Below are 21,615 nucleotides of genomic sequence, written 5' to 3'. Positions count from 1 at the left end.
AAGACTGGAGGAAGATCTGGACCGAGAAGGGGACGCCACTGACGACCGGTTCCACGACGCAGATACTGCTTTCGACTCCCCGGTTCCTCCGCTCGATTCGGAGTGGACCCCTGGCCCTGGATCCAGGGACACGACTCCTGTGGGGAGCGACACGATGTCGCAGGCTCGCGTCGTCAGCCGTAAGTCCGTCTTCGAGAAGTTCCTTTCGGGCGCCTCTAGGACGGCGGGTATAACCTCAACGCCTCTGTCAGAGCCGCCGCGTCGCTTGTACGGCACCGCCCGGCAGGACGCGCGCGCCGCCTCCTTCCGCCTGGCCGCGTCGTCTCCTCGGTCGGCGTGGCGGCGCGGGCGGCGCGTCACCGGCTCGCCCGGCCGACCGCGTCGCGTCACGTTGGAGCTGGACGACGCGGAAGGGCCGACTTTCACCAGCGGGCTGATCGCCGACCCGTCGGTGGCCGGTGACACCGCGTCTGACTCCAGCGCGACGGCGGAGGAGCGCCGTACGGCGTCGGTGCCGACGGCCCGCTGGCTGGAGGGGGAGGGTCGCGAGGCGTCGGGGAGCGCGGACGTCGGCGCCGACGCGTCCGACTCTGCCAACAGCAATCGGCGGCGGCGTGGTTCGGGCCGCTCGCCGGGCGGCACCGTCGGCACGCTGGCCCGGCGGTCCCTGCACGACGACTCGGCGGACGAGGACGACATTGCTGACCGGAGGAGCCGCGACACACAGAGCACGTCTGCCACGCCGCGTCAGAGCACGTCAGCTACACCGCGTCAGAGCACGTCAGCTACACCGCGTCAGAGCACGTCAGCTACACCGCGTCAGAGCACGTCAGCTGCACCGCGTCAGAGCACGTCAGCTACACCGCGTCAGAGCACGTCAGCTGCACCGCGTCAGAGCACGTCGGCTACGCCTCGCCAGAGCATGTCTGCCATGCCACGTCAGAGCACGTCAGCTGCACCGCGTCAGCACATGGCACATTGGCTACACCGCGTCGGAGCACGTCTGCGACGCCTGCCGTCAGAGCACGTCGGCTACGCCTGGTCAGAGCACGTCGGCTACGACTCGTCAGAGCACGTCGGCTACGCCTCGCCAGGGCGCGTCGGCTACGACTCGCCAGAGCACGTTGACCACGCTGGGCGAGAGCGTGTTTGGCACGCCTCGCCAGAAGAAACGGTCGCTGCAAGAGTCGACGGCCAAGACGCCTGTGGGGCGGCGGGGGCTCCGCCGCCGCGTCAGATGATGGCGCCCGACCGGCGGGGGCGGACCACGCTGCTCGCTGCCGGCCGACGGGTCACCCAGCAGGAGGCGTTCGCACGCCTGTTCCCCACCTATGATCGCGACCAGGAGGAGGCGACGCGAGGCGGCGAGGGTGGCGGCGGCGGCGCAGCGCGTGACCCGGCCCCGCCCGGCCGCGGCCGTCGGCCGGCGGACTGAATTCGCTGGTCGGCCTGCCGCCGGGCCGTACGCGCCGCTGGTTCCTGCCAGAGCGCGGCCGGCCTCCGGATGACGGCCGAGGCGCTGCGAGAAGTGGACGCCGCCATCAGCCAGTTCGAGCGGATGGTGCTCGGCTGGCTGAGCGAGGGTGTCCGGTGGCCGGCGACACGTCGAGCAGCAGGACGTGCTGGCCGTGCTACGCCGCAGCGGCGTGGCTGGCAACGAGGCTGAACTGCGCCGCCTCATCCGCCAGTACATGATGCTCGAGGAGCAGAAGCAGCTCATACAGGTCACACGCAGCGGCACTGGCCTGGCCCCGGCCGACAACCCGCTGGCCGAGTTTTGATTGGCATTGTGATGACGCCGTGGTGGACTGACCCGGGACCCCGGCTGCGTGGTCTGGCTGTTTGCGTACAACGGTGAGCGGTGTTCGTTCGTGGTTTGTAACTCGCTTGTAGGCTAGTTGTGCAGCGTTTAGCTTTGGCCGCGTTGTTCAGTATCCCAAAAGTTCGAATGCTATTACATGGTGTTGAAAAGTGCTAAGTGATGTATCGTTCAAGACTGCTTGTACATGTTTTGCTTTTTGTACCACAGAATACACATTACAGCTGAAAGACAGACATCCGGATGTAATTTGCCTTAGCAGCCGCCTTGTGTATGAAAATTCCCTACAAAAACCGCGCAAGGCACATTTTCGGCCTTTGTGAATCTACTCATAGAGGTTCTGATGTCACGTTTCTTTGCTATTTCCTTCTGTCTGCTGCTCACGTAGCTTTAATGCATGGTTTTAGTTTCGCAAATAAGTTGTGCGGGAGCAGAAAATAGCCAACCTACCTAAAAACGAAGGCCGACGGGAGTGTTTCTTTTCGGATTAGCTTACTCTCCTCTGTTTTTTTATACTTATTCTTCTTATTTCCCCTAGCTTATGCCTCTCTGCCGCCACGAATGGAGCGATACGCATAACTGGGCAGAGGCAATGCGCTGGTCGGCCCCAGCCTTCTTGTTGACGTCACCAAACAGTTGGCAGGTCGTTGATCACAAACCCTCAACAGCTGCTGCTGCGCCACATTTGTAGCCATTCAATGTTTTTATAGAAAATGGCTATCGATAAAACCTGTCGCATCCAAAAGAACCGTGCATAGCACAGTTTGTGTGCGAGGGGGGCGCCGGGTTCCTATCCACATATACACCTGCATATGCGCTTGTAGGTACGATGGCCTTTGGAGAGGGATCCATGGGGAATTTAATAGGAAACGTCCAATTGCATACTGCATTCTATATGAATCCTCTAGTGAGCCATGATTTGGTGAGGAGTGGACTGAGACGTGAGAACTTGGCTTCTTGATTTTATTGCAATTTTGGGTTGAATAAACATTTCATATTCTGTGTGTATAGTATATGTATGTAGCTAGATAAGTTGGTAGGAAAAGCATGTTTTGAAATATGAGTGCAGTAGCACCATTCACATTTTTCACACTGGAAGTAGGGGTTTTTCATTTTCAGTACATAATACCATGAGTCAGGTTGTTGTACATCACATCTGAATCTCAGGTAGTCCATTGGGTCCTATTTCACACATGGTGCATGTGTGCCCTCCATTTTGTCACTTGGGCATAGTTCAAAATATTGCTCTCTTATGGCAGTGGACAACATGTTGTCTATTGTTTTTTTTAAGTTGTAAGACATTTTCAGTTATCATATAAGGATGATGATGCTGGATATCAACTTGCATGTTTCATATTTGTCACACCTGTGTTAACTGAATGTAACAGTTGCCTTAAGCTTATGAGCTGTGGAGGATTTAAAGGCTTAAAATAATTGCAAGTGCAAAAAATAGTTGTTGACAGATGCGGCATAGTCATATTTCTGGCACTTTTATGACACTGTGCCCAAACTTTGGCTTCTAATGATATCTTCTTGCAAACTTGCCTTAAAAGGTAAAGTCAAGGATGATATAAATTACACATGACATATAATGAGTGACAGACCAAAGGTAGATAAATGAGTTAGGTAGGTGAGTCATGATCTCAACTTTCTTTTTATATTGATTAGAACACTATTGTGAATGAGGGTGGATAGGGGAGGTGTATTTGGAAAGAGGCCTTGGTCACCATTTTTATTCTGGTGATGTTTCTAAATGCTCAAGCATAATGGCTAACCTAAAATATGAAAAGGTTTTGTATGTTGCTGCATTACATCTGTTAGCAGTGCTGTGAAATCGTGGGGCAGCATTTACATTAATACACTGGTCACATTTGAAAGCAATGTTACTGATATGTACTGATAAGTGCATGTGCCATGTCTTGGATACTTCTAACCAATGGCTGAGGCTCATCTCAGTGCTCTTTTCATCACAGGCATCAACTTGGATTCAGAACAACCAAGCTTTAAGCTGCATGCACAACCTCAGCATCACATCTGAGAGAGCTTGCCTCGGCGCCGCGACACCGTCCGCGGCCGCAGCCGTCGGCGGGCCATGGCCGACAAGGACAACGTGCGCGTGGCGGTGCGCGTACGGCCGCTGAACGAGACGGAGGTGACAAACGGCTGCCGGAGCGCGGTGGAGGTGAACGCGCTGAGCGGCGCCGTGTCGCTGCGCACGCCGGCCGCCGCCGCCGCCTCCGAGCCGGCCAAGACATTCACCTTCGACGTGGCGTTCGGGCCCGACTCCAAACAGGTGAGGGGGTCCGGCGAGGCGCGAGCAGGGCCCCTGGTGGGCCGGTCCGGTCACAGGCTGGTGAGTCCCCGCCACGCCGCCGCAGCTCGGACAGACGAGAGTCGTCCGAGTCGGCCTCCTGACATCCGGCCTCGCCCGCCCACGCCCACGAAGTGCACGAGGGTAAGAACTTCTCGTACTGTCGTCACCAAGCTGGCTGGAAGGGGCAAAATCCCGTCCGTGCCGCCGGTCTATGCTCTGCGCTTACACTGTTCTGTATCTGCCGACAGTTCGACATATACAACCAGGTGGCGCGCCCTATCGTGGAAAATGTGCTGGAGGGATACAACGGCACGATATTTGCGTACGGTCAGACCGGCACGGGCAAGACGTTCACCATGGAGGGAGTCCGATCAGTGGCAGAGAAGAAGGGAATCATTCCCAACTCGTTCGCGCACATCTTTGGACACATCTCCAAGGCAGCAGGCGACACCAAGTACGTTTTGGCAAAAGAGGATGCTATGGCATTGATATGTTTAAGGATGTCCGCCTTTTCGTGTGGACCTAGGGGCGGCAATGGATTGTTGATGCACCGATCAGGGGCAGAGTTTGCATTCAGTTTCATATTCACACAGGCTCCGCCTGGTATCTGGTCGGAATATGAAAATCCTCTTACTTACATTACTTTCAAGTCAAATCATTCACGACTTGGTTGAATGAACTCGGATTCCGATTCAGACAGCATTTGCAAAGTCATCGTTTTCACCGTGACCCCAGGAAAATTGGACAAAATTGGACAGGAAAGACAAGACAAAATTGTACGGAAAAAATCCATTGCTCCTTGGATTCGGCCCCCGCCTGGAGTCGAGCGCAGGCGTGTCGCAGGTGGATGGTTGTCGATCGGCCGCTCTCGCGCTGTGCACCCGACCTCATCGGGCGCTGCTGGTGGGGCTCCGCCTGGGTCGTCAGTCCGAGGCCGAACCGTCTCGCCACGCCCGGTAGGTTTCTGGTGCGTGTCTCCTACCTGGAGATCTACAACGAGGAGGTGCGCGACCTGCTCGGCAAGGTGCAGAGCCAGCGACTCGAGGTCAAGGAACGGCCCGACGTCGGCGTCTACGTCAAGGACCTGTCGGCGTTCGTCGTCAACAACGCCGACGACATGGACAAGATCATGACGCTGGGGAATAAAAACAGTAGGTACCCCAGGATGTGGATCCCGCTGTCACCACCGTGCCCCCCACACTTCGTTTGCGTTCGTCTGGAGCTGACCGTCAAGCAAATGTGGTAACGAAATCGAACCAATACAGCGCTAATCTGCCTTATTTTGGACCAATCGTCGTCACTCTCGGGCGCTGGGAACAGCCGTCGACCGTCGCGAACGGACGTGTGTGAACGCGCTGTGGTCATGGCTTTCGAGTACTTGGATGACGTAGTCATCGGCACCCTGAGGGTATTTTAAGCCCTGATGCTTTGTGGATACGCGGTTACGTATGCGGTGTTGTCAACTGAAGTTATATATATATATATATATATATATATATATATATATATATATATATATATATATATATATACATTAGAATATAATACGTTTGAACTTTTTGCCGCTGTTCATTTCTTTATCCTTGCCACCAATCGGGTGGTGAGATTTGAGGTGTCAGAAGTACGGCTTCGGCACGTAGAAGGCAATTTTCCATAACCATGATTGTGTGTTGCCGGTATCGGCAATTTCTTAGGTGGCTACTGAATTCATACCCCGTCATGCGATGACCCAAGGCCAGTTACGGACGATGTTTTCAGGGCTGGAATCGCACAGTCCCTGCAGCGTCGTATATTTCCATGTCCTTACGCCTGAGTTTTTTGGGGGGGTTGAGAGCCAAACGGTGCCTGCTGGTATGCCATTTGCTGTCTGACACATACCTCCGCCAAGTGCCGCGCTCTCGTGCGGGCTGTGTGCCCTATGCCGTGCCCTCTGCCGAGCCTGCCACCAGCCACAGCCTGTCCGCCGCAGGATCGGTGTGGCGCGACCAACATGAACGAGCACAGCTCGCGCTCGCACGCTATCTTCACCACCACCGTGGAACGGAGCGAGCGGGGCCTGGACGGCCAGAACCACGTGCGCGTCGGTAAACTACATCTGGTCGACCTGGCGGTGAGCGGCAGCGAGGGCTGGTGGTGGCGGGCCACGGGGGTCGGTGTCAGGGCGCCGTAGATGCCCGGCGGGCCACGGAAATCGGTGTCAGGGCGCCGCAGATGCCCGGCGGGCCACGGGAGTCGGTGTCAGGGCGCCGTAGATGCCCGGCGGGCCACGGAGGTCGGTGTCAGGGGCGCCGCAGATGTCCGGAGGGCCACGGAAGCCGGTGCCAGAGCTCCGCTGTTGCCCGTTGACGGTCTGACACCGACTGAGTGTTCGGAGTTGAGCTCCGCAATCTAGCAGGAAGGGAAAGCGGAGCAGAGTACATGTCAACTTGGCTCAGATTTGTGGACGTGGCCATCTGTGAAGTGAATTCATAGATCCCGTGGGAAGGGGTAGAATCACTTAGGGTAGGGTACCGCACATTTTCTGCGAGTATGGCCGTCAACATTTATTGGGATACCATCCGTAACACTATGGGCTTGCATGACGAGCCACGAGGCTGTGCATGGCTGTGGAATACATTGGTTGGTACGTGATGAGGCTGTCCCGTGTCGGAACAGTTTTGTCCCGCGCCTAGTGTCTGCCCAAGTGCGACTGACCCCGCTGCCTCCACCGGTATCCTCCAGTGGCCGAGTGCCCTCGGTCGCCGCGCGTCGGGGTTATGGTAACGGGCGGCAGAGCTGCTAGCCGACGCTGAGCCGGCAGTAACCGCCGTCGGCCGGCCGCCCAGGGCTCGGAGCGCCAGAGCAAGACGGGCGCCACCGGTCAGCGCCTGAAGGAGGCCACCAAGATCAACCTGTCGCTCTCCACCCTCGGCAACGTCATCTCGGCCCTGGTGGACGGCAAGAGCACCCACGTGCCCTACCGCAACTCCAAGCTGACGCGCCTGCTGCAGGACTCGCTCGGCGGCAACAGCAAGACGGTGATGGTGAGTAGGCCGGTGCTGTGGCTGCTGTCGTCCGTCTTTCGTTATCTTCGTTATCTGTTTGCAGCGCGCATGTCCCCGCACAACCTGCCGACCTGTTGCTTTTGGGATACCTGTGCAATGTTTTTCTCACTGCTGGGATTGCGACAAGGAATAAGTATCGCTGCGCACCCAAGTCTCACCGCATGAAAACGAGTCGCGTTCTGGCGATTGCTTTAATGGTATGGAGGGACGCTGGTCTCGCCAGATCATGGGACTGCCTGCCAATGCAGCTACGACCGTATGGTGCCGCTCCCGTTGTGGCTGTCGTTTGGTGCTCGCCTGCTAAGTTCTAATGCCACCATTTGGTGTAGTACTTGTCGCCCGCCGATGGTGTAGTACCGTGCTCTCTCTAACGCTGAATAAGGCCCTCGGTTTCGTTTCACCGATGACTGCCTTCCACAGATTGCCAACGCCGGCCCTGCCGACTACAACTACGACGAGACGTTGAGCACGCTGCGGTATGCCAACCGCGCCAAGAGCATCAAGAACAGCGCCAAGATCAACGAGGACCCGAAGGACGCGCTGCTGCGCCAGTTCCAGAAGGAGATCGAGGAGCTGCGCCGTCGCCTGGAGGAGGAGGGTGAGTACCGGTGCTGCCGGCACGGTCGGGGGTGCTGGCGGTGAGAGACTACCGGCCAGGGTGGCTGCCGACGTGGAGGGGGTGGTGCTTCGGAGTGCTACACAACCTCTTGTGGGGCACACGGAGTTTCATGCGGTAAGCATGCATATATGTTGTTCGTAATTATTGCAAAATCACCAGTCGCCTGAATTTGAATTATATTTTGTCATTTTCAAACCTTCACAGTCCTTTGAACACATCAGGGCGACTCTCGTCCGGCTTTTGGACCGACCTGGAGCCATGTCGCGTGTTGTCTCCGACACTCGAGCTTGCGGGCCGACTGTGGCGCTGTATGATCAGCCCCCCCCCCCCCCTCCCCCGCGGCCGCGGCCCCATCTGACCCGGCCGCCCTCTCGGTCACCGTCAGAGGGCGGTGGCGACTCGGACAGCGGCTCGGCGGAGGAGTCCGGCGGCGAGGAGGCGGCCGCCGACGGCTCGCCGCGCCGCCGCCGGCCGCGCCGTCTCACCGAGGAGCAGGTGGCTGAGGTGCAGGCCCAGCTAGCGGAGGACCGGCGCCGCCTCCAGCAAGAGAAGGGCATGGCCGAGGCTGAGCGGCGCCGGCTCAAGCAGCAGGTTGACCAGCACGAGAAGGAGCTGGCGCAGGCGCAGTGAGTGGGCTGGTGGCGGCGGGGAAAGGGTGGTCCGGTGACTGTGGGGCTGATGGCGGCGGAGAGCGGGAGAAGTAGTCCGGTGATTGTGGGGCTGATGGGGCTGGGAGGGGGAGGAGTAGTCCAGTGACTGTGGGGCTGATGGGGGCTGGGAGGGGAAGTAGTCCGGTGACTGTGGGGATGATGGCGGCTGGGAGGAAAATGAGCAGTCTGGTGACGGTGGGGCTGATGGGGGCTGGGAGGGGAGGAGTAGTCCAGTGACTGTGGGGCTGATGGGGGCTGGGAGGGGGAGGAGTAGTCCAGTGACTGTGGGGCTGATGGGGGCGGGGAGGGGAAGTAGTCCGGTGACTGTGGGGATGATGGCGGCTGGGAGGAAAAACAGCAGTCTGGTGACTGTGGGGCTGATGGGGGCTGGGAGGGGAGGAGTAGTCCAGTGACTGTGGGGATGATGGCGGCTGGGAGGGGGAGGAGTAGTCCAGTGACTGTGGGGCTGATGGCGGCTGGGAGGGGAGGAGTAGTCCAGCGACTTTGGGGCTGATGGGGGCTGGGAGGGGAAGTAGTCCGGTGACTGTGGGGCTGATGGGGGCTGGGAGGGGGAGGAGTAGTCCAGTGACTGTGGGGATGATGGCGGCTGGGGGGGGGGGGGGGGGGGAGATCCGGTGACTGCGGGAATGCCGGCGGTGGGGAGGGGAGGAGTAGTCCGGTGACCGCGTAGACCAACTTTTCTCGATGGGCCATGTGCCGAAGTCGTTTATCACGCCTGGCTGAGTCGGCGCCGTGCTGGATGATGTTCCTCGAGAGGACTCGTGTGAATGCTAGCATGCGTGGGGATAGTGACTTATCTCGTGGTGCTGCTCGGGAGAGCATTACCTGCTGGCCCTTCACAATTCATAGAATTTACTCCACTTTTTCCAGAAGTAGTGAATGGCGTCTGAACTGGTGTCCTTAGCATTGTTGTCGTTGTCTTGCCGTGTTTCTGTTCAGCACCGTCGTGACCGTCGCCCCCCCCCCCCCCCCTTCCCCCTCCCCCAGGCGGGCGCATGATCAGTTGGCCGAGAAGCTGGCGCTGCTGGAGAAGAAGATCATCGTGGGCGGTGTGAACCTGCTGGAGCGGTCGGAGGAGCAGCAGCGCCTGCTGGAAGAGTCTGCCCGCGAGCTGGAACGGCGCCAGCAGAACGAGCGCCAGCTACAGCAGGCGCTGCAGATGAAGGAGGTCAGGCGAGCTGGGCCACTGCCGGCCGGTGGCGCTGCACTCGAGATTTTGAGGACTTTATTTGGTACTCATGCTCCTAAATCTGCTCCTGACGCCTTCGAGTCAGGCGCTTCTTGTTCACGCCTACATGAATACAACTCCCACATGGCATTCATATGCGACAGCCGCGTGTGACAGCCATGCTGGGTGCTTTGCAACATTTTGCACTAAACTTTTTAAAGCTTAAAACTTTTCTTAAGGTATTGTATATGTTAAAGTATGTTATATTATTATATTAAAGAATATGCTTATAAGTAAGGGCTGTATGTTATACTAAGATGGTGTACTTATTGGCTGCAAAAGTAATAACTGGTGTGTGCGTGTGCAGCGTAAGTTTTGACGTGTATGAGGTTTTTGCAGATAAAGAATGTTGATTATAAGTAAGAGCTGTATAGGTTTTTTCTATACAAGAAAAGACAGGTTTAAGTTTTTCCACCAACCACCTGGGCTAACTGAGTAGAAGTTTTGTCATCTAGCACTCATGTCATACATTGCAGTAGAAGTACTGTCATGTATAAGTCCTTGCGGTAGATGTAATAAGGTGTGCTCTTATTAAGTATAAACCTTGTTGTGTAGCACTGATTTCCTGTGTAAGTTCTGTAAGACGAAGTTACACCATGTAGCACTCCTGCTCCCGTCGATTAGTTTTTGTTGTAGCGCGAACGTCGTGACACAGGTGGATAGTAGGATACTGAACCTTCTGTGAGGCAAGGGTTTTGACTCCTTATGTCTGCGAAGGCCGTGCCGAAGGCCGTGCCGAGTACCGGTGATAACATGTTTTCGCCGCAGTCATCGAAAACTCTGGCCAGTGTGGGGGTCGAACCCACGACATTCGCGTTATTAGCACGACGCTCTAACCAACTGAGCTAACCGGCCACGAGGATCGTGAATAGTAAGACCGCCCGTGCCTCTTCAGGCGGAACGTCTAGACATCGAGGAGCGCTACAGCTCTCTTCAGGAAGAGGCGGTGGGCAAGACCAAGAAACTGCGCAAGGTGTGGCAGCTGCTGCTGGAGGCCAAATGTGAGCTGGAGGACCTGCGCGCCGAACAGCAGCGCGAGAAGGAGGGGTTGCTCGAGAACGTGCGACAACTGACCAGCGACCTACGCCTCCAGCAGCTGCTCATCGACCAGGTGAGCGAGTTCGGTGCGCCGCCGTCTCAGCTGGTGTGCCGCTAGACTGGCGTCGACGCGACGTGCAATGCCGTTGATGAGCGTTATTGGATGTCGGTGAACACCCACTCCATGCCTCACGAGTCATTGAAACTGTGGCATTCCGTGGGTCATTCCATGTCTGTGAACTGACCTGCGATGTAAGCGCGGCGTTGTTGACCAGGTCCCGGCCGATGTGCCGTGCTCACCTGCGCGTTCCGTGCGATGATGGGTCACCGCTCTCCCATGCGCGTTTCGTGTGGTGACGGGTCACCGCTCTCTATTGCGCGTTCCGGGCGGTGACGGGTCACCGCTCTCCCCAGCGCGTTCCTAGCGGTGGCGGGTCACCGCTCTCCCCTGCTCTCTTTTGTGCGGTGACGGGTCACCTGTCTCCCCTGCGCGGTGACAAGTCGCCGCTCTCCCTTGCGCGGTTCCGTGCGGTGACGGGCGGCCTGCTCGCGGCAGGCGATCCCGGCCGAGTACCAGAGCATGGTGGAGCAGTACGCCAGCTGGAACGACGAGATCGGAGAGTGGCAACTGCGCTGCGTCGCCTACACGGGCAACAACATGCGGCGCAACACGGACCCGGCCGATGCCGACCGTCAGCCGGAGGTGACTGGGGGGAGCCGCGCCGGGCCGGCTGCCGCAGGCGTCCGCCGGGGCGGACCCGCTGGTGCCACGCAGCGGGAGGGGCTGATGCGTAACGTGTGGTGTTTGTGTGGGCAGTCTCGAGGTGCGATGCCGTGCTGGATCGGACCGGTAGGTTGTCCTGTATGTGCGCCCACCGCCGGGCGCGCTAATGTCATGTATGGCTTGTCGCATGCCACCTGACACTGATAATTATGTTATATTTCACGAGTGCTAGTATCTGATATATCACTAGGGCTAGTGTCTTATTTATCACTAGTCCCAGTATTTCATCAACTACTTGTACTAATATCTTATGTCATTGGTGTTCGTATCTTATCTGCCAATAACATTGGCATCATGCCGTTGGTACTAGTATCTCATGTCATTAGCACCAGTATCATATCTACCACTAGTACTAATATCTTACCTATCACCAGTACTAGCATGTTATGCTCACCAGTCACGTTACGTCTGCCGTATCACGCGTCGTGCTACGACGGCGGGTCGCAGTTCGTGCCCGGTCCGTCTTTGTCCGGTGATGCTTCTGTCCTCTCACAAGTCTTAGTTCATCTGCCTCTCACGGGTCATGCCCCGTGCTCGGTCACGAGCGCCGCTCCCCTGCAGTGTCCTTGCTCACGACGCGCGGCTGTCGTATTGCTGTCGCGGAAGGGCGTGTCGTGCTCCCTGAACATCCGTCACCCTCGCTGGAGCTGACGTATCGCAGCCGCTGGTGGTGGATCTGTCTCGCGTGTGCCTGTCGCACTCCGCGAGCGTGCTCCCCGCTCACGCCTGACCCGCCGCAGCCGCCGCTGGTGGATCTGTCTCGCGTGTGCCTGTCGCACTCCGCGAGCGTGCTCCCCGCTCACACCTGACCCGCTGCAGCCGCCGCTGGTGGACCTGTCGCACGTGTACCTGTCGTACTCCGCCGACGGACCGGGCGTGGCCATCCGGCCCAAGTCGGCCAAGCACCGACAGGCGCGGCCTCGCGGCTCTGCAGTCCCTCCCGGCACCGCTGCCAGACAGTGAGTGCGCCGTCGCGTGCCGCTGAGGTCGGGGGCGCCCAGCGCACTGTGCACGGAGGACCATGCCGCACTGCGGCACGCTCTTACAGCTGTGGATGTTGATGCGCGGGGCTGTGTATCACTGGTGTCGGACGGAACAGGAATCGCGTGTCATATTGTATCATGCTGCGAGGGATGGTGGTGGCCGCGCTCCTGCCCGCGCTCAGCCATGGGAGCCGCCGGCGGGGTGTACAGCTCCGCTGAACTGCATAAGGCAGCCACTGGCCGGCGCGGGGACGCCGCGGTCGCCGTGTGACGGCCAGCGAGTGCTGCGTGACACGGTCTCGTGTCGCTCCAGGCGGATGTGAGACCGACGGGGCGCGATCCTGCCACGCCAGCCGCCCCAGCTTCGGAGCGCTGGTGGAGGAGACGGCGGCCTGCTGTGATAACCCTTCAGGCAACCCTGCTGACGTCAGCCGCGCTGCTAGCGAGGCTGCCTCCCGACTATGTGCAGTAATTCTAGTCTAGCCTGCCACGCGCGCGGCGGCTCCACCCGAACGCCGTGGCATGGTAACGCGGTTATGACTTTGCGCATCCGGCGAAGCGGTGACTGCGACCGCCTCCGACTGTGATGAGGCTGTATCTGGAGCGCTCGGACTGTTTGTCGTGAGGTGTTGCGGTTCACTGGGGCGTGTCGCACCTGATCTCACTCCGCGGATGGATGTCCGCACAACGGGAGCCCCACCCCTCGCCGTAGCCGAGACCGATGCAGGGCTCGCTGCCCGCCCGCACTTATATTCACCGTGTACTCCGCGCCTCAGGCAGTGTATGCGAATGAGCGAGCTTGGCGTACGATGTAACCCGGCGTGCCACGAGGACGACGCAGAGCACGGCGGCGGCGCCACCAGTCCGGGCTGGTGCGGCCACGTTTCGCCGACGTCCTCGCCGGTGTGAAGGTGGCTCGCTCACACGCCGCCTCAGCGCCGCGCGGCCGGTAGCTTTGCACGTCAGACAGCGGGCTGGTCGCCTGACCTGGGGATCACCGCGTGTGTGTGTGGAGCCGGCTGCGTCGGCGGTCGGCCTCTCGGGCGGGCTTCCAGCTGAGACAGTCCCAGGCTGTCGCCGGCGTGCGGCCTGTGGCCATGTCCGGCCGACAGCTGACGCACGTGGCGGAGGTCGCGCAATACACGCACGAGCACAGAACGAAGATTTATTATGGGCCGGCCGGCGCAAGCGACGCCGGCGGTCGGCTATCGCAGAAGTACATCAACACACATCAGAACACCGGGCGTCAGTGTCAGCAATCGGGGGCGTGGGGGACGGGGGCGAATGTGAATCAGGAATGGGGCCACCCGACAGGACAGCGGGCGCGGCCGAGGCGTCTATTGCTGTTTACACTCCTGCGGGTCGCCGGCTTTGCCGCCTGGCGCTCTGGCTTTCTTGGGGTCGAAGTCGGGGTCCTCCTCGTCGTCCATGTCCTCCTCGCCTGCGGACGGACAGGACGGACAGATCATGCCGAGGAGTTCACGCTTCACTGGCGGGTGCATGATGCGCCAGGTTTCAAATTCCGGCACCTGCTATCTTGGGCCGGCCTGAACATCGATAATGAACGGACGATTCCGAGTGAATACCAAAGAATGCCTCGTGTGTGAAAATGGCATAAAAGTCAATGTCTGTACGATAACCACCGTACTGAAACCACAACACTGGCAACCTATGGAAAGTAGACACGCCGTCGACACTCACTGCCCTCGTCGCCGTCCTCCTCTTCCTCCTCGTCGTCGTAGTCGTCCTCCTCAAGCGCCTCGCCGGTGAAGTAGAGCACGGCGCGCGGCACGATGCGCTCGCGGATATAGTGACCGATCTCGAAGTCGGCAGTCAGCTGGCCCTGCACCTCCTCGTCCACGTCCGCGTCCGGGTCGTCCGGTACTGCGGGCAGCCCGGGTCAGGCCCGCCGTCAGGCCGGCGCAGGGTCACGCAGCCGTCAACGGTAAGGGGTGGCATGGGACGCGCCTGATGGGTTAGAGTTCCCATTGAGTGAAGGTGTTCACGACGTGCGCTGGGGAGGGGTGCGCCTGCGCTAGAAAGGGGTTCGGCTGCGCTCGGAGGAATCCGGCGCGAGCATGGGGGGGGGGGAGGGTTCCACCAGCGGCATTGGCGAGGGGACGCCCGTGGGATGACTCGTGCCACATGATGCTGACTGGCACTGGTAAAGGGTTCGCTTCATAAGACAAGGGGGGCGGGGGGCCTAGCGCTGGTTGAATAGCCACATGAGAGTTACCCGAAGATCGAAGCACGCCTGGTTACAGTTGACACGGGCACTGCGAACGGACGGCGGGCGCACGCGCCAAATGAATGCTCAGAGCGCAGCGGAGCAGCACGGCATTTATCATTCGTATTCCGCTTCAGTGAATGGAAGAGCCAGGTGCATCACTCCACGTCGTTATTGGCTTCACTTTAACCTCGTCTGTTTAACCTCGTCGTCTGCGTGTATAGGCCCGAGATGAGGACGGTCGCACCGTGATCCATCTATTGCACAGTAATCCTGCGCCTGTCCCCCAGCGCCGGGTGGCGGCGCGAGGACTCCCGCGCCGCCCACCACGTCACGGCCATCGAGTCACGGAACTCGGCATACCGGACGGCGGGTTGAAGAAGTTGAAGAACGAGTCGTTCTGCACCGTCTTGGTGACGGTACGCGTGCTGCCGCGCGACTTGTGCTTCTGCTTCTTCTTGATCGTCTTGAGCGTGATGTTCTTGCCCTTCTGCCAGTCTATCGTACAGCCCTGCGGGGCGCCACACGCGTCTGAGGTGGCCGCCCAGCGCGCCGGGCGCCCGGCGGGTCGCGCGCCAGCCGACGACAGACGACCGCGCCCCGCGGCCGCTGAGCGACGGGCGGGGAGGGAGGGGGGGGGGGGGACTGACGAGTCACCAGCGCCGCACTACATAGCAGGCTGCTGGCGGGGAGCGCGCGCTAGCCAGCCGGTGTTCGTAAGCACGGCTCCACTCCCAATCCAGCCATAAAATAAGCTAGAGCAGTGCTCCATTGTATCCCTCTAGCTATGACAACTTGTACCAACTGTGGTATGTGACATTCAAAGAAAGTTGGCTTCTATATGCTAACAGGCATTTTTGCAGACTGCTGCGTAACAGATACCGTCCATCTGCAATGTTTCTGCAGAAAAACAATACCATATTACTGTTGCTTACATTTTGCACATTCCACAGCATGCCACGTTCACTTCTGAGCGATTCCCTAAGTCATTTCATTCTGCACATTCAGTCCTAACACGTTTTCGAGATACAATTTGCACGTTGGCTTCCGCGTGCCAGCAAATCAATACGCCTGCGCCCCTCGATCTTGCAGACCAAACGCCCACCCCACCTTGCACTTGTAGATCTCGGGGCCCTCGAACGTGAACGGCTCCTTGTCGTCGGGCCGGCACTTCATGAAGTACTCCTTCGTCAGCACCGTGTTGGTGAAGTGCTCGTTGGACGAGAAGTGGAACTCGAGCGTGAAGCCCTGCCAAAGCAGAGATGGTCAGCCGCCCAGACGGGCATGAGCTCGCGGGGCACAGCTCACCCAGCCTAAAAAAAAAAAAACACACTACTGCAGCCGGCGCAGACACCACCACTGATGCGCCCACACGGTGCCGGCGTCTCCACACGGTGGAAGCTGGCGCCCCCAGCAGGTCTGAGGTGACCAGAGCGCCAGCAGGTGACCAGACCAGACCAGACCAGACCAGACTGAGGTGAGGTGACCAGACCAACCCAGCAGCCGCACCAGGCTACACTGGCACCGCGCGCCGGAACCCCAGCAGGTCTGAGGTGACCAGGCAGCCCAGCAGCCGCACCACGCTACACTGGCACCGCGCGCCGGGGCGCCGGCCGGCGCGGCCGGGCTCACCATGGGCTCCTTCTCGGAGAACGCCACCGTGATGTCGGTGAGGTGTTTGAGGATGGGTTCGTCGTGCTCCCGGATCAGCTCCGAAAGCAGCTCCACGTTCTTGCAGACGGTCAGCCAGAAGTCGGGGATGCCCTGCGCCGCCCAAGGACTGTCAGTCTAGAGCACGCGCACCAGCAGTCCCCGTCACCAGACACATCCAGCTCAGTTCTCCAGGCCACTCCCAATGGTCAAGGTCAGGCGTGGTGCTCACGTGTCACCATGTGGCTGCCTGCCGCTCGTCCCCACCCCCAGCTTGCTGTGAACGCGGACATCGGCAAATGGCTAACCGACGCGGATGCCACTCACGCCGGGAAGACGACAACATCCCCTGCCTCTACAGTCCGGGGCAGCTCTGCACCGGACTCCCACACACCTGGCGCTTTCAGTGCGCCCCCGCCCCCCCCCCCCCCCCCCCCACCTCGCCCGAGCACACGCAGGGACGACCGGCCGTGGCCCGCCCCGGGGCGGCGGCCACTGACACGGCCCGGTCTGCGGCCCCCTCCGGCCGGCACAGACGGCCGCGGCCGGCGCCGGCAGACGCACCTTGGTGTGCTCGTCCATGCCGTGTAGCTTGGCGTCGCCGTCGCCGATGGTGGCCTTGTCCTCCATTTCGAGGCTGATCTCGTCGTCGAGCGTGAACTCGCACTCGGCGTCGGTCGGCTCGTACTCGCCGCTCACCACCGACGAGCGCTGCCGGCCGCCAGGCCTCAGTCTCGCGGCGCCGACGCGCGCACACACACGCACGCACGCACGCACGCACGCACGCACGCACGCACAAACACACACGTACCATCGTCCAGGCCCACACAACGCGCATCGAACAGACGCGGCAAACGTCGTAGGCCAGACTCCCACACCCCATCCGTCCGGCTGACGCACAGCACAACTCGGACCAGATTACTCCTGCATCGTTACATATACATATACATGGACGTCAGTTCCTTGTGTTGCGGACCTCACGTTTCACGCCGCGCATTCTAACGGACAACGCCTAAGGGCGGGGCGGGGAAGGATGATGCCTAACCCCTTATACACCCCTATCGGCCACTGATGTACCCTCCGACCACCACACGCTGCGTCCAACAGCCGGCTGCAAATAGTCGGCGATTTCTCACCTGTTCATATAGAGGCATGTACAGTTTGTGGTATTTACACTCCAACGCGTGCACCTCCTCATAAAAGGCAGCTTCAATGTTGGTGGCTTTCAGCTGAAGGTTCTTCAGCGCTTTGATCCTTCGCTTGACAACCTTGGGTAAACTCTGCAACAGAGCCGTGGCTGATAGTTCCGAATAACTGCGAGACATGCTACAATTCCCATCGTCATCGCATTCTGGAATGTCAACCCCATACCCAAATTTCTATAAGAAGCTTGCGACGATCCTGTTTTGGAAAACAAGGGAACGGCACCACACAGCCTCAGATCTTCTCGTCAGGGTGGATAACTTTTAGTGCACCACGAATTTCGATATTATACATAGCATGCTAGCAGCGACAGCAAATAAAATTAACGACGCGGAAACCACCACGCGTGTGAAATGGGATAGCGCACTGAACCATACCTGCGTCCATTCTACACTGTATTTTCACTCGACAGCCCTTCTATTGCCAGCAGGTGGGTGCATTGTGCACCAGAGCAGCTCAGATTCGACTTTTTGTGAACTTCAAGAGGAATAACGATAAAAGGAAACATGTTTGCAACTGTATTGAAACCGTGTTTGAAATATGCAACACATACAGTATGCTGTTATAGTTGCATTAGAGAAAAAAGGCCTGGGATGATTGCTTCTTTATCTCAAGTTGACCCCGACTCCATTCGAGGGCTTCATATTCAACCGGCCAACCCGAGCGTGTGTCAAGAGTGGGAAACGCTCCAAGAATTTTGGACCCGCTGATTATAATACACTACTATTTTAAGTTAAATGGGTTGGCATGACCCCACCGACCACACGACATCGATTTCCACTCCGAAATAGACCATCGCGTGCCGCCCCGACCCGACAGCCCACGTTCCCGGAACTCGGCCGGGAGGGCTGGACCCACGAGCTGGCCGGGACCCGACGGCAGCAGAGGTCGTGTTAATGATGCCGGCCTGCCAGCGATTGTGACCCAGACACAGCTGGTGGCAGGCAGCAGGGCCTACCCTCCCACAGGCATCGCCTAGCTGGGATGCAGCACCAGCTGGCACCAGCTGGCACCAGCAGACTGGATGAACCAGGCGCCGTTCATTGCGTGTTACCACGGGTGGCGCCGTTTGGTCGTACCAGCCACGCTGACGCTGGTAGGAGCACAAGCAGCACATTGGCAGTGCCCGGAGCAGGGCAATGTTGGTGCCAGCAGTAACAATGGTACATACCCTGCTCCATACCACAGGGCCCGACACGTGTTCCGGGCGCCGGGTGCCCGTCAGCGGGCGCGGCGGGGCGGGGCGGGGCGGGGCGGGGCGGGGCGGGGCGGGGCGGGGCGGGGCGGGGCGGGGCGGGGCGGGGCGGGGCGGGGCGGGGCGGGGCGGGGCGGGGCGCGGCCGCCCCCGCGCCGTACCTCGATGTAGCCGGATGGTGAGCCGATCATGCCGTCCAGCCGGCCCTGGAGCGCGGCCAACACCTGCGGGTTGCGCATCAGCTGGGCGGCCACGCTGGCGCTCTCGTTGCCACTCTCCCCCTGCTGCTGCTGTTGTTGCTGCTGTTGCTGCTGCTGCTGCTCACTTTCGGCGTCATCCATTGTCTCCAGCCCCTTCTCTGGGTCTTTGGACATGCTGGATTGGACAGATGACAGATGTAAGATCTGCCAACAAACAGTTCTGGTTAGTATGTATCATTCCAGCATCTAAAACTGATACTGTGTAGGCTTTTGCCTTTCAATAGTTGCTTTAAATGGAGTATGCCATCTTTTTGCACATTCCACTTATTGTTGCATCATGTAGACACCTTTGATTTGATCCATGGCAGTTTCCTCTAAACCATGCTGAATAACTTAGGATTTTGGTTTGATTTAGCCACTTATGTGAGAGAAATCTCATGGGACCCTGCTCACCACTATGAAAGAAGTTTTGTTGACCAGCAACAACCTTAAGCAAGAACTTTCCCAGTGAAGAATTGGGCACAGGTGGTAGTTTGGGGTTTAGTTTCAGTGTGTGGCACGGTCTATGACAAATAGCAAAATGGCATTCCCCTAGGAAATGTTGGATATGTAAGCCTGTTTGTGCTGATAATTAGCAAGATTGTTGAATGTCTGCCAGGTCAGCCAAACAATGAGACTTGTGTGAAATCAGTCATGCATCAAGCCACACTGCAAAATGCACATGTTATGCTGAATATTTCCCGAAAGGCTATGACATCCCAGCAGCAACTTTACCACATGGATACCATTCATTTCAGAGCCCTGAGCTCTGCTCAGATCAGCTCACAACCAATGTTGTCACATAGGGAGCCAATATTTGAAGAAATCATGAAGTTTTTATAGTAATTTCAAGCAAAACTACCCAAACATTTTTTAAGCCAAAACTATTTGAAAATTTAACACAGTTTGATGATGCTTGAATTCAGCACATAAATGATACAGGTCTAGCATGTGTAAGTCATGTTGTTGGCATTCTGCAAGGTTGATGCCGTGCATGTATGTGCCAAACTCAAGGCAGAGCAAACTGCACTCAATTTTGTAATTGATGTTACATGGCAAAATTGTTTATAGTAACCTAGCAAGAAATTGCTCACAACATAAGACCACAATTCTTTGAAAGACTGATAATATATGCACTGAAATTCATAGATCCCATACATGTCCAGAGCAACATGTGTTTTAAGCCACCTGGTATCACACACAAGAAGCACAAGCCTACTATTGAAAATAAATGATATAACCATAAATATATAATGCCACTAGATCAGTAACACCTATGCTATATGACTAGCAAAAGTAAGAACACCAAAACAGGAGCATCAGCTGAAAAATGGTAAACACTCATAGGCAAAGTAAACAAACCAAGATAAACTGGGTAAGTTACAGGCAAACCAACGGTTCCCATGTGTGAAACACACCACATGCATTGATCATTTGCTTGGCAGATGCTCTTGTTAAGTGATAAATGTCTACTTCAGCATGTGGGCTTAGCTTCATGTGATGCACAACATCCATTTTCACAAACTGCACACTCTGGGCATAGCTGATTCTGATCCAGTGATGTTACATATCTACAGTGTTGGCCTTTGCGGTCTAGTACTTCTGGGCGTGGGGTTCAGTGCCTGTTCGGTTAAGTCCCGGCACAAAGGTTAGGTTAGCCTTGGTAAAGTTAAATTTTGGTAAGTTCACAGAAATTGTTAGCCTAATTAGATCAGTGGTGGCACTTGTCATTCAAATTCATTCTGAGCTGAGGTGCTCCATTCAAACTGACATGATGTCATCTAATGTCTTGTACACAATTTCCAAGGAGCAACCAAAAACATGCCTGGCTAATGGATGTGAGGCAAGTGCAAAAATATTCCCGCAGTACTTCACATGCAATATTTGGGAGAAATGGCATTGGATACTGAGCAGGATTGCATTGATCAACCCAACTTTCCAAGCAATAATCCTCACCAATTGATGTAAATGCAACCATGAAAAAGAGTGTCACATCTGAACGCAGCAAAGAATGCTCCGTACAATTTACCATGAACAGGAGTAGACTTAGATCAAATTCAGCCCACATGAGGCAAAAGCGTCATGGCAAATAAGCCGTGGACGACCAACCTGTAATACTTCAAACACTAAAAAAACACCGCTACAGTAGTATATAATACCTGATTTGATAGCAGCCCACCACTAAAAATGTACAAATGTCACTTACACCCCGACTCTCTCTCCTGCACAAACAGGCCGCACCAAACCCCGGGAACCGCGATTTCAGCGCGCTTACAAAGAGGCGATATGTTGTTGTACATCCTCGGTCAGCCATACGCCGCCTGCTCTAAGCCAATCATGTCTACCGTTGAACAAGTATTGGCCAATGAGCAAGCAGAAATTTATGTCAGGAAACCAAAGACGGTAGCATTGAGCACGATTGGAGTGTTTACACCTGCTACCATAGCGCATGTGGACAAATAGCTGAACACTGAGAAGACGTCAGAAAAACACGCAGTTTTATTTTTGGCTTACGGTCCTAAAAGTGCATGCGTTTCATACGATATGGAATTGATTTTGGGAATTTTCCCGATTAAAAGATTGCTTGATGTTTAACTGGTT

The 21,615-nt window shown here is 57.2% G+C and overlaps 2 protein-coding genes, 1 non-coding gene and 1 pseudogene across 4 annotated transcripts; 2 read left to right on the top strand and 2 right to left on the bottom strand.

The window, feature by feature from the left end:
• Window positions 1–1,781, top strand: part of LOC119108401 (cytoplasmic FMR1-interacting protein-like) — a 13,988-nt pseudogene extending 12,207 nt beyond the window's left edge.
• A 2,130-nt stretch (window positions 1,782–3,911) lies between these two features.
• Window positions 3,912–13,642, top strand: LOC119107088 (kinesin-like protein KIF3A). Its single transcript, XM_037230447.1, has 12 exons — window positions 3,912–4,112; window positions 4,382–4,587; window positions 5,094–5,284; window positions 6,083–6,243; window positions 6,959–7,156; window positions 7,598–7,775; window positions 8,182–8,422; window positions 9,455–9,635; window positions 10,591–10,806; window positions 11,290–11,436; window positions 12,337–12,476; window positions 12,814–13,642. The coding sequence occupies exons 1-12, from the start codon at window positions 3,912–3,914 to the stop codon at window positions 12,821–12,823; spliced, it is 2,070 nt and encodes a 689-aa protein (XP_037086342.1). The 3' UTR covers window positions 12,824–13,642.
• On the bottom strand, window positions 10,477–10,550 carry TRNAI-AAU (transfer RNA isoleucine (anticodon AAU)). Its single transcript has one exon. It is a non-coding gene; the product is annotated as a tRNA-Ile (tRNA).
• A 9-nt stretch (window positions 13,643–13,651) lies between the features above and the next one.
• Window positions 13,652–21,264, bottom strand: LOC119107086 (nucleosome assembly protein 1-like 1-B). 2 transcript variants are annotated; one of them, XM_037230444.1, is made up of 9 exons: window positions 21,221–21,264; window positions 18,937–19,179; window positions 17,514–17,657; window positions 16,942–17,088; window positions 16,360–16,491; window positions 15,838–15,975; window positions 15,091–15,238; window positions 14,202–14,384; window positions 13,652–13,941 (listed from the first exon to the last, which is right to left on the bottom strand). In XM_037230444.1, the coding sequence occupies exons 2-9, from the start codon at window positions 19,147–19,149 to the stop codon at window positions 13,838–13,840; spliced, it is 1,209 nt and encodes a 402-aa protein (XP_037086339.1). In that variant the 5' UTR covers window positions 19,150–19,179; window positions 21,221–21,264; the 3' UTR covers window positions 13,652–13,837. The 2 variants fall into 2 exon arrangements, with proteins under 2 accessions (XP_037086339.1, XP_037086338.1); XM_037230443.1 differs by having other exon boundaries at window positions 21,174–21,227.
• Window positions 21,265–21,615: the final 351 nt, after the last annotated feature.

This window comes from Pollicipes pollicipes, unplaced genomic scaffold, assembly GCF_011947565.3.
Source record: "Pollicipes pollicipes isolate AB1234 unplaced genomic scaffold, Ppol_2.1 Scaffold_6686;HRSCAF=7923_pilon_pilon_pilon, whole genome shotgun sequence".
Taxonomy (NCBI): domain Eukaryota; kingdom Metazoa; phylum Arthropoda; class Thecostraca; order Pollicipedomorpha; family Pollicipedidae; genus Pollicipes; species Pollicipes pollicipes.
Note: the sequence above shows the minus strand (reverse complement) of the source record. Positions and strands in the feature narration are given on the sequence as shown.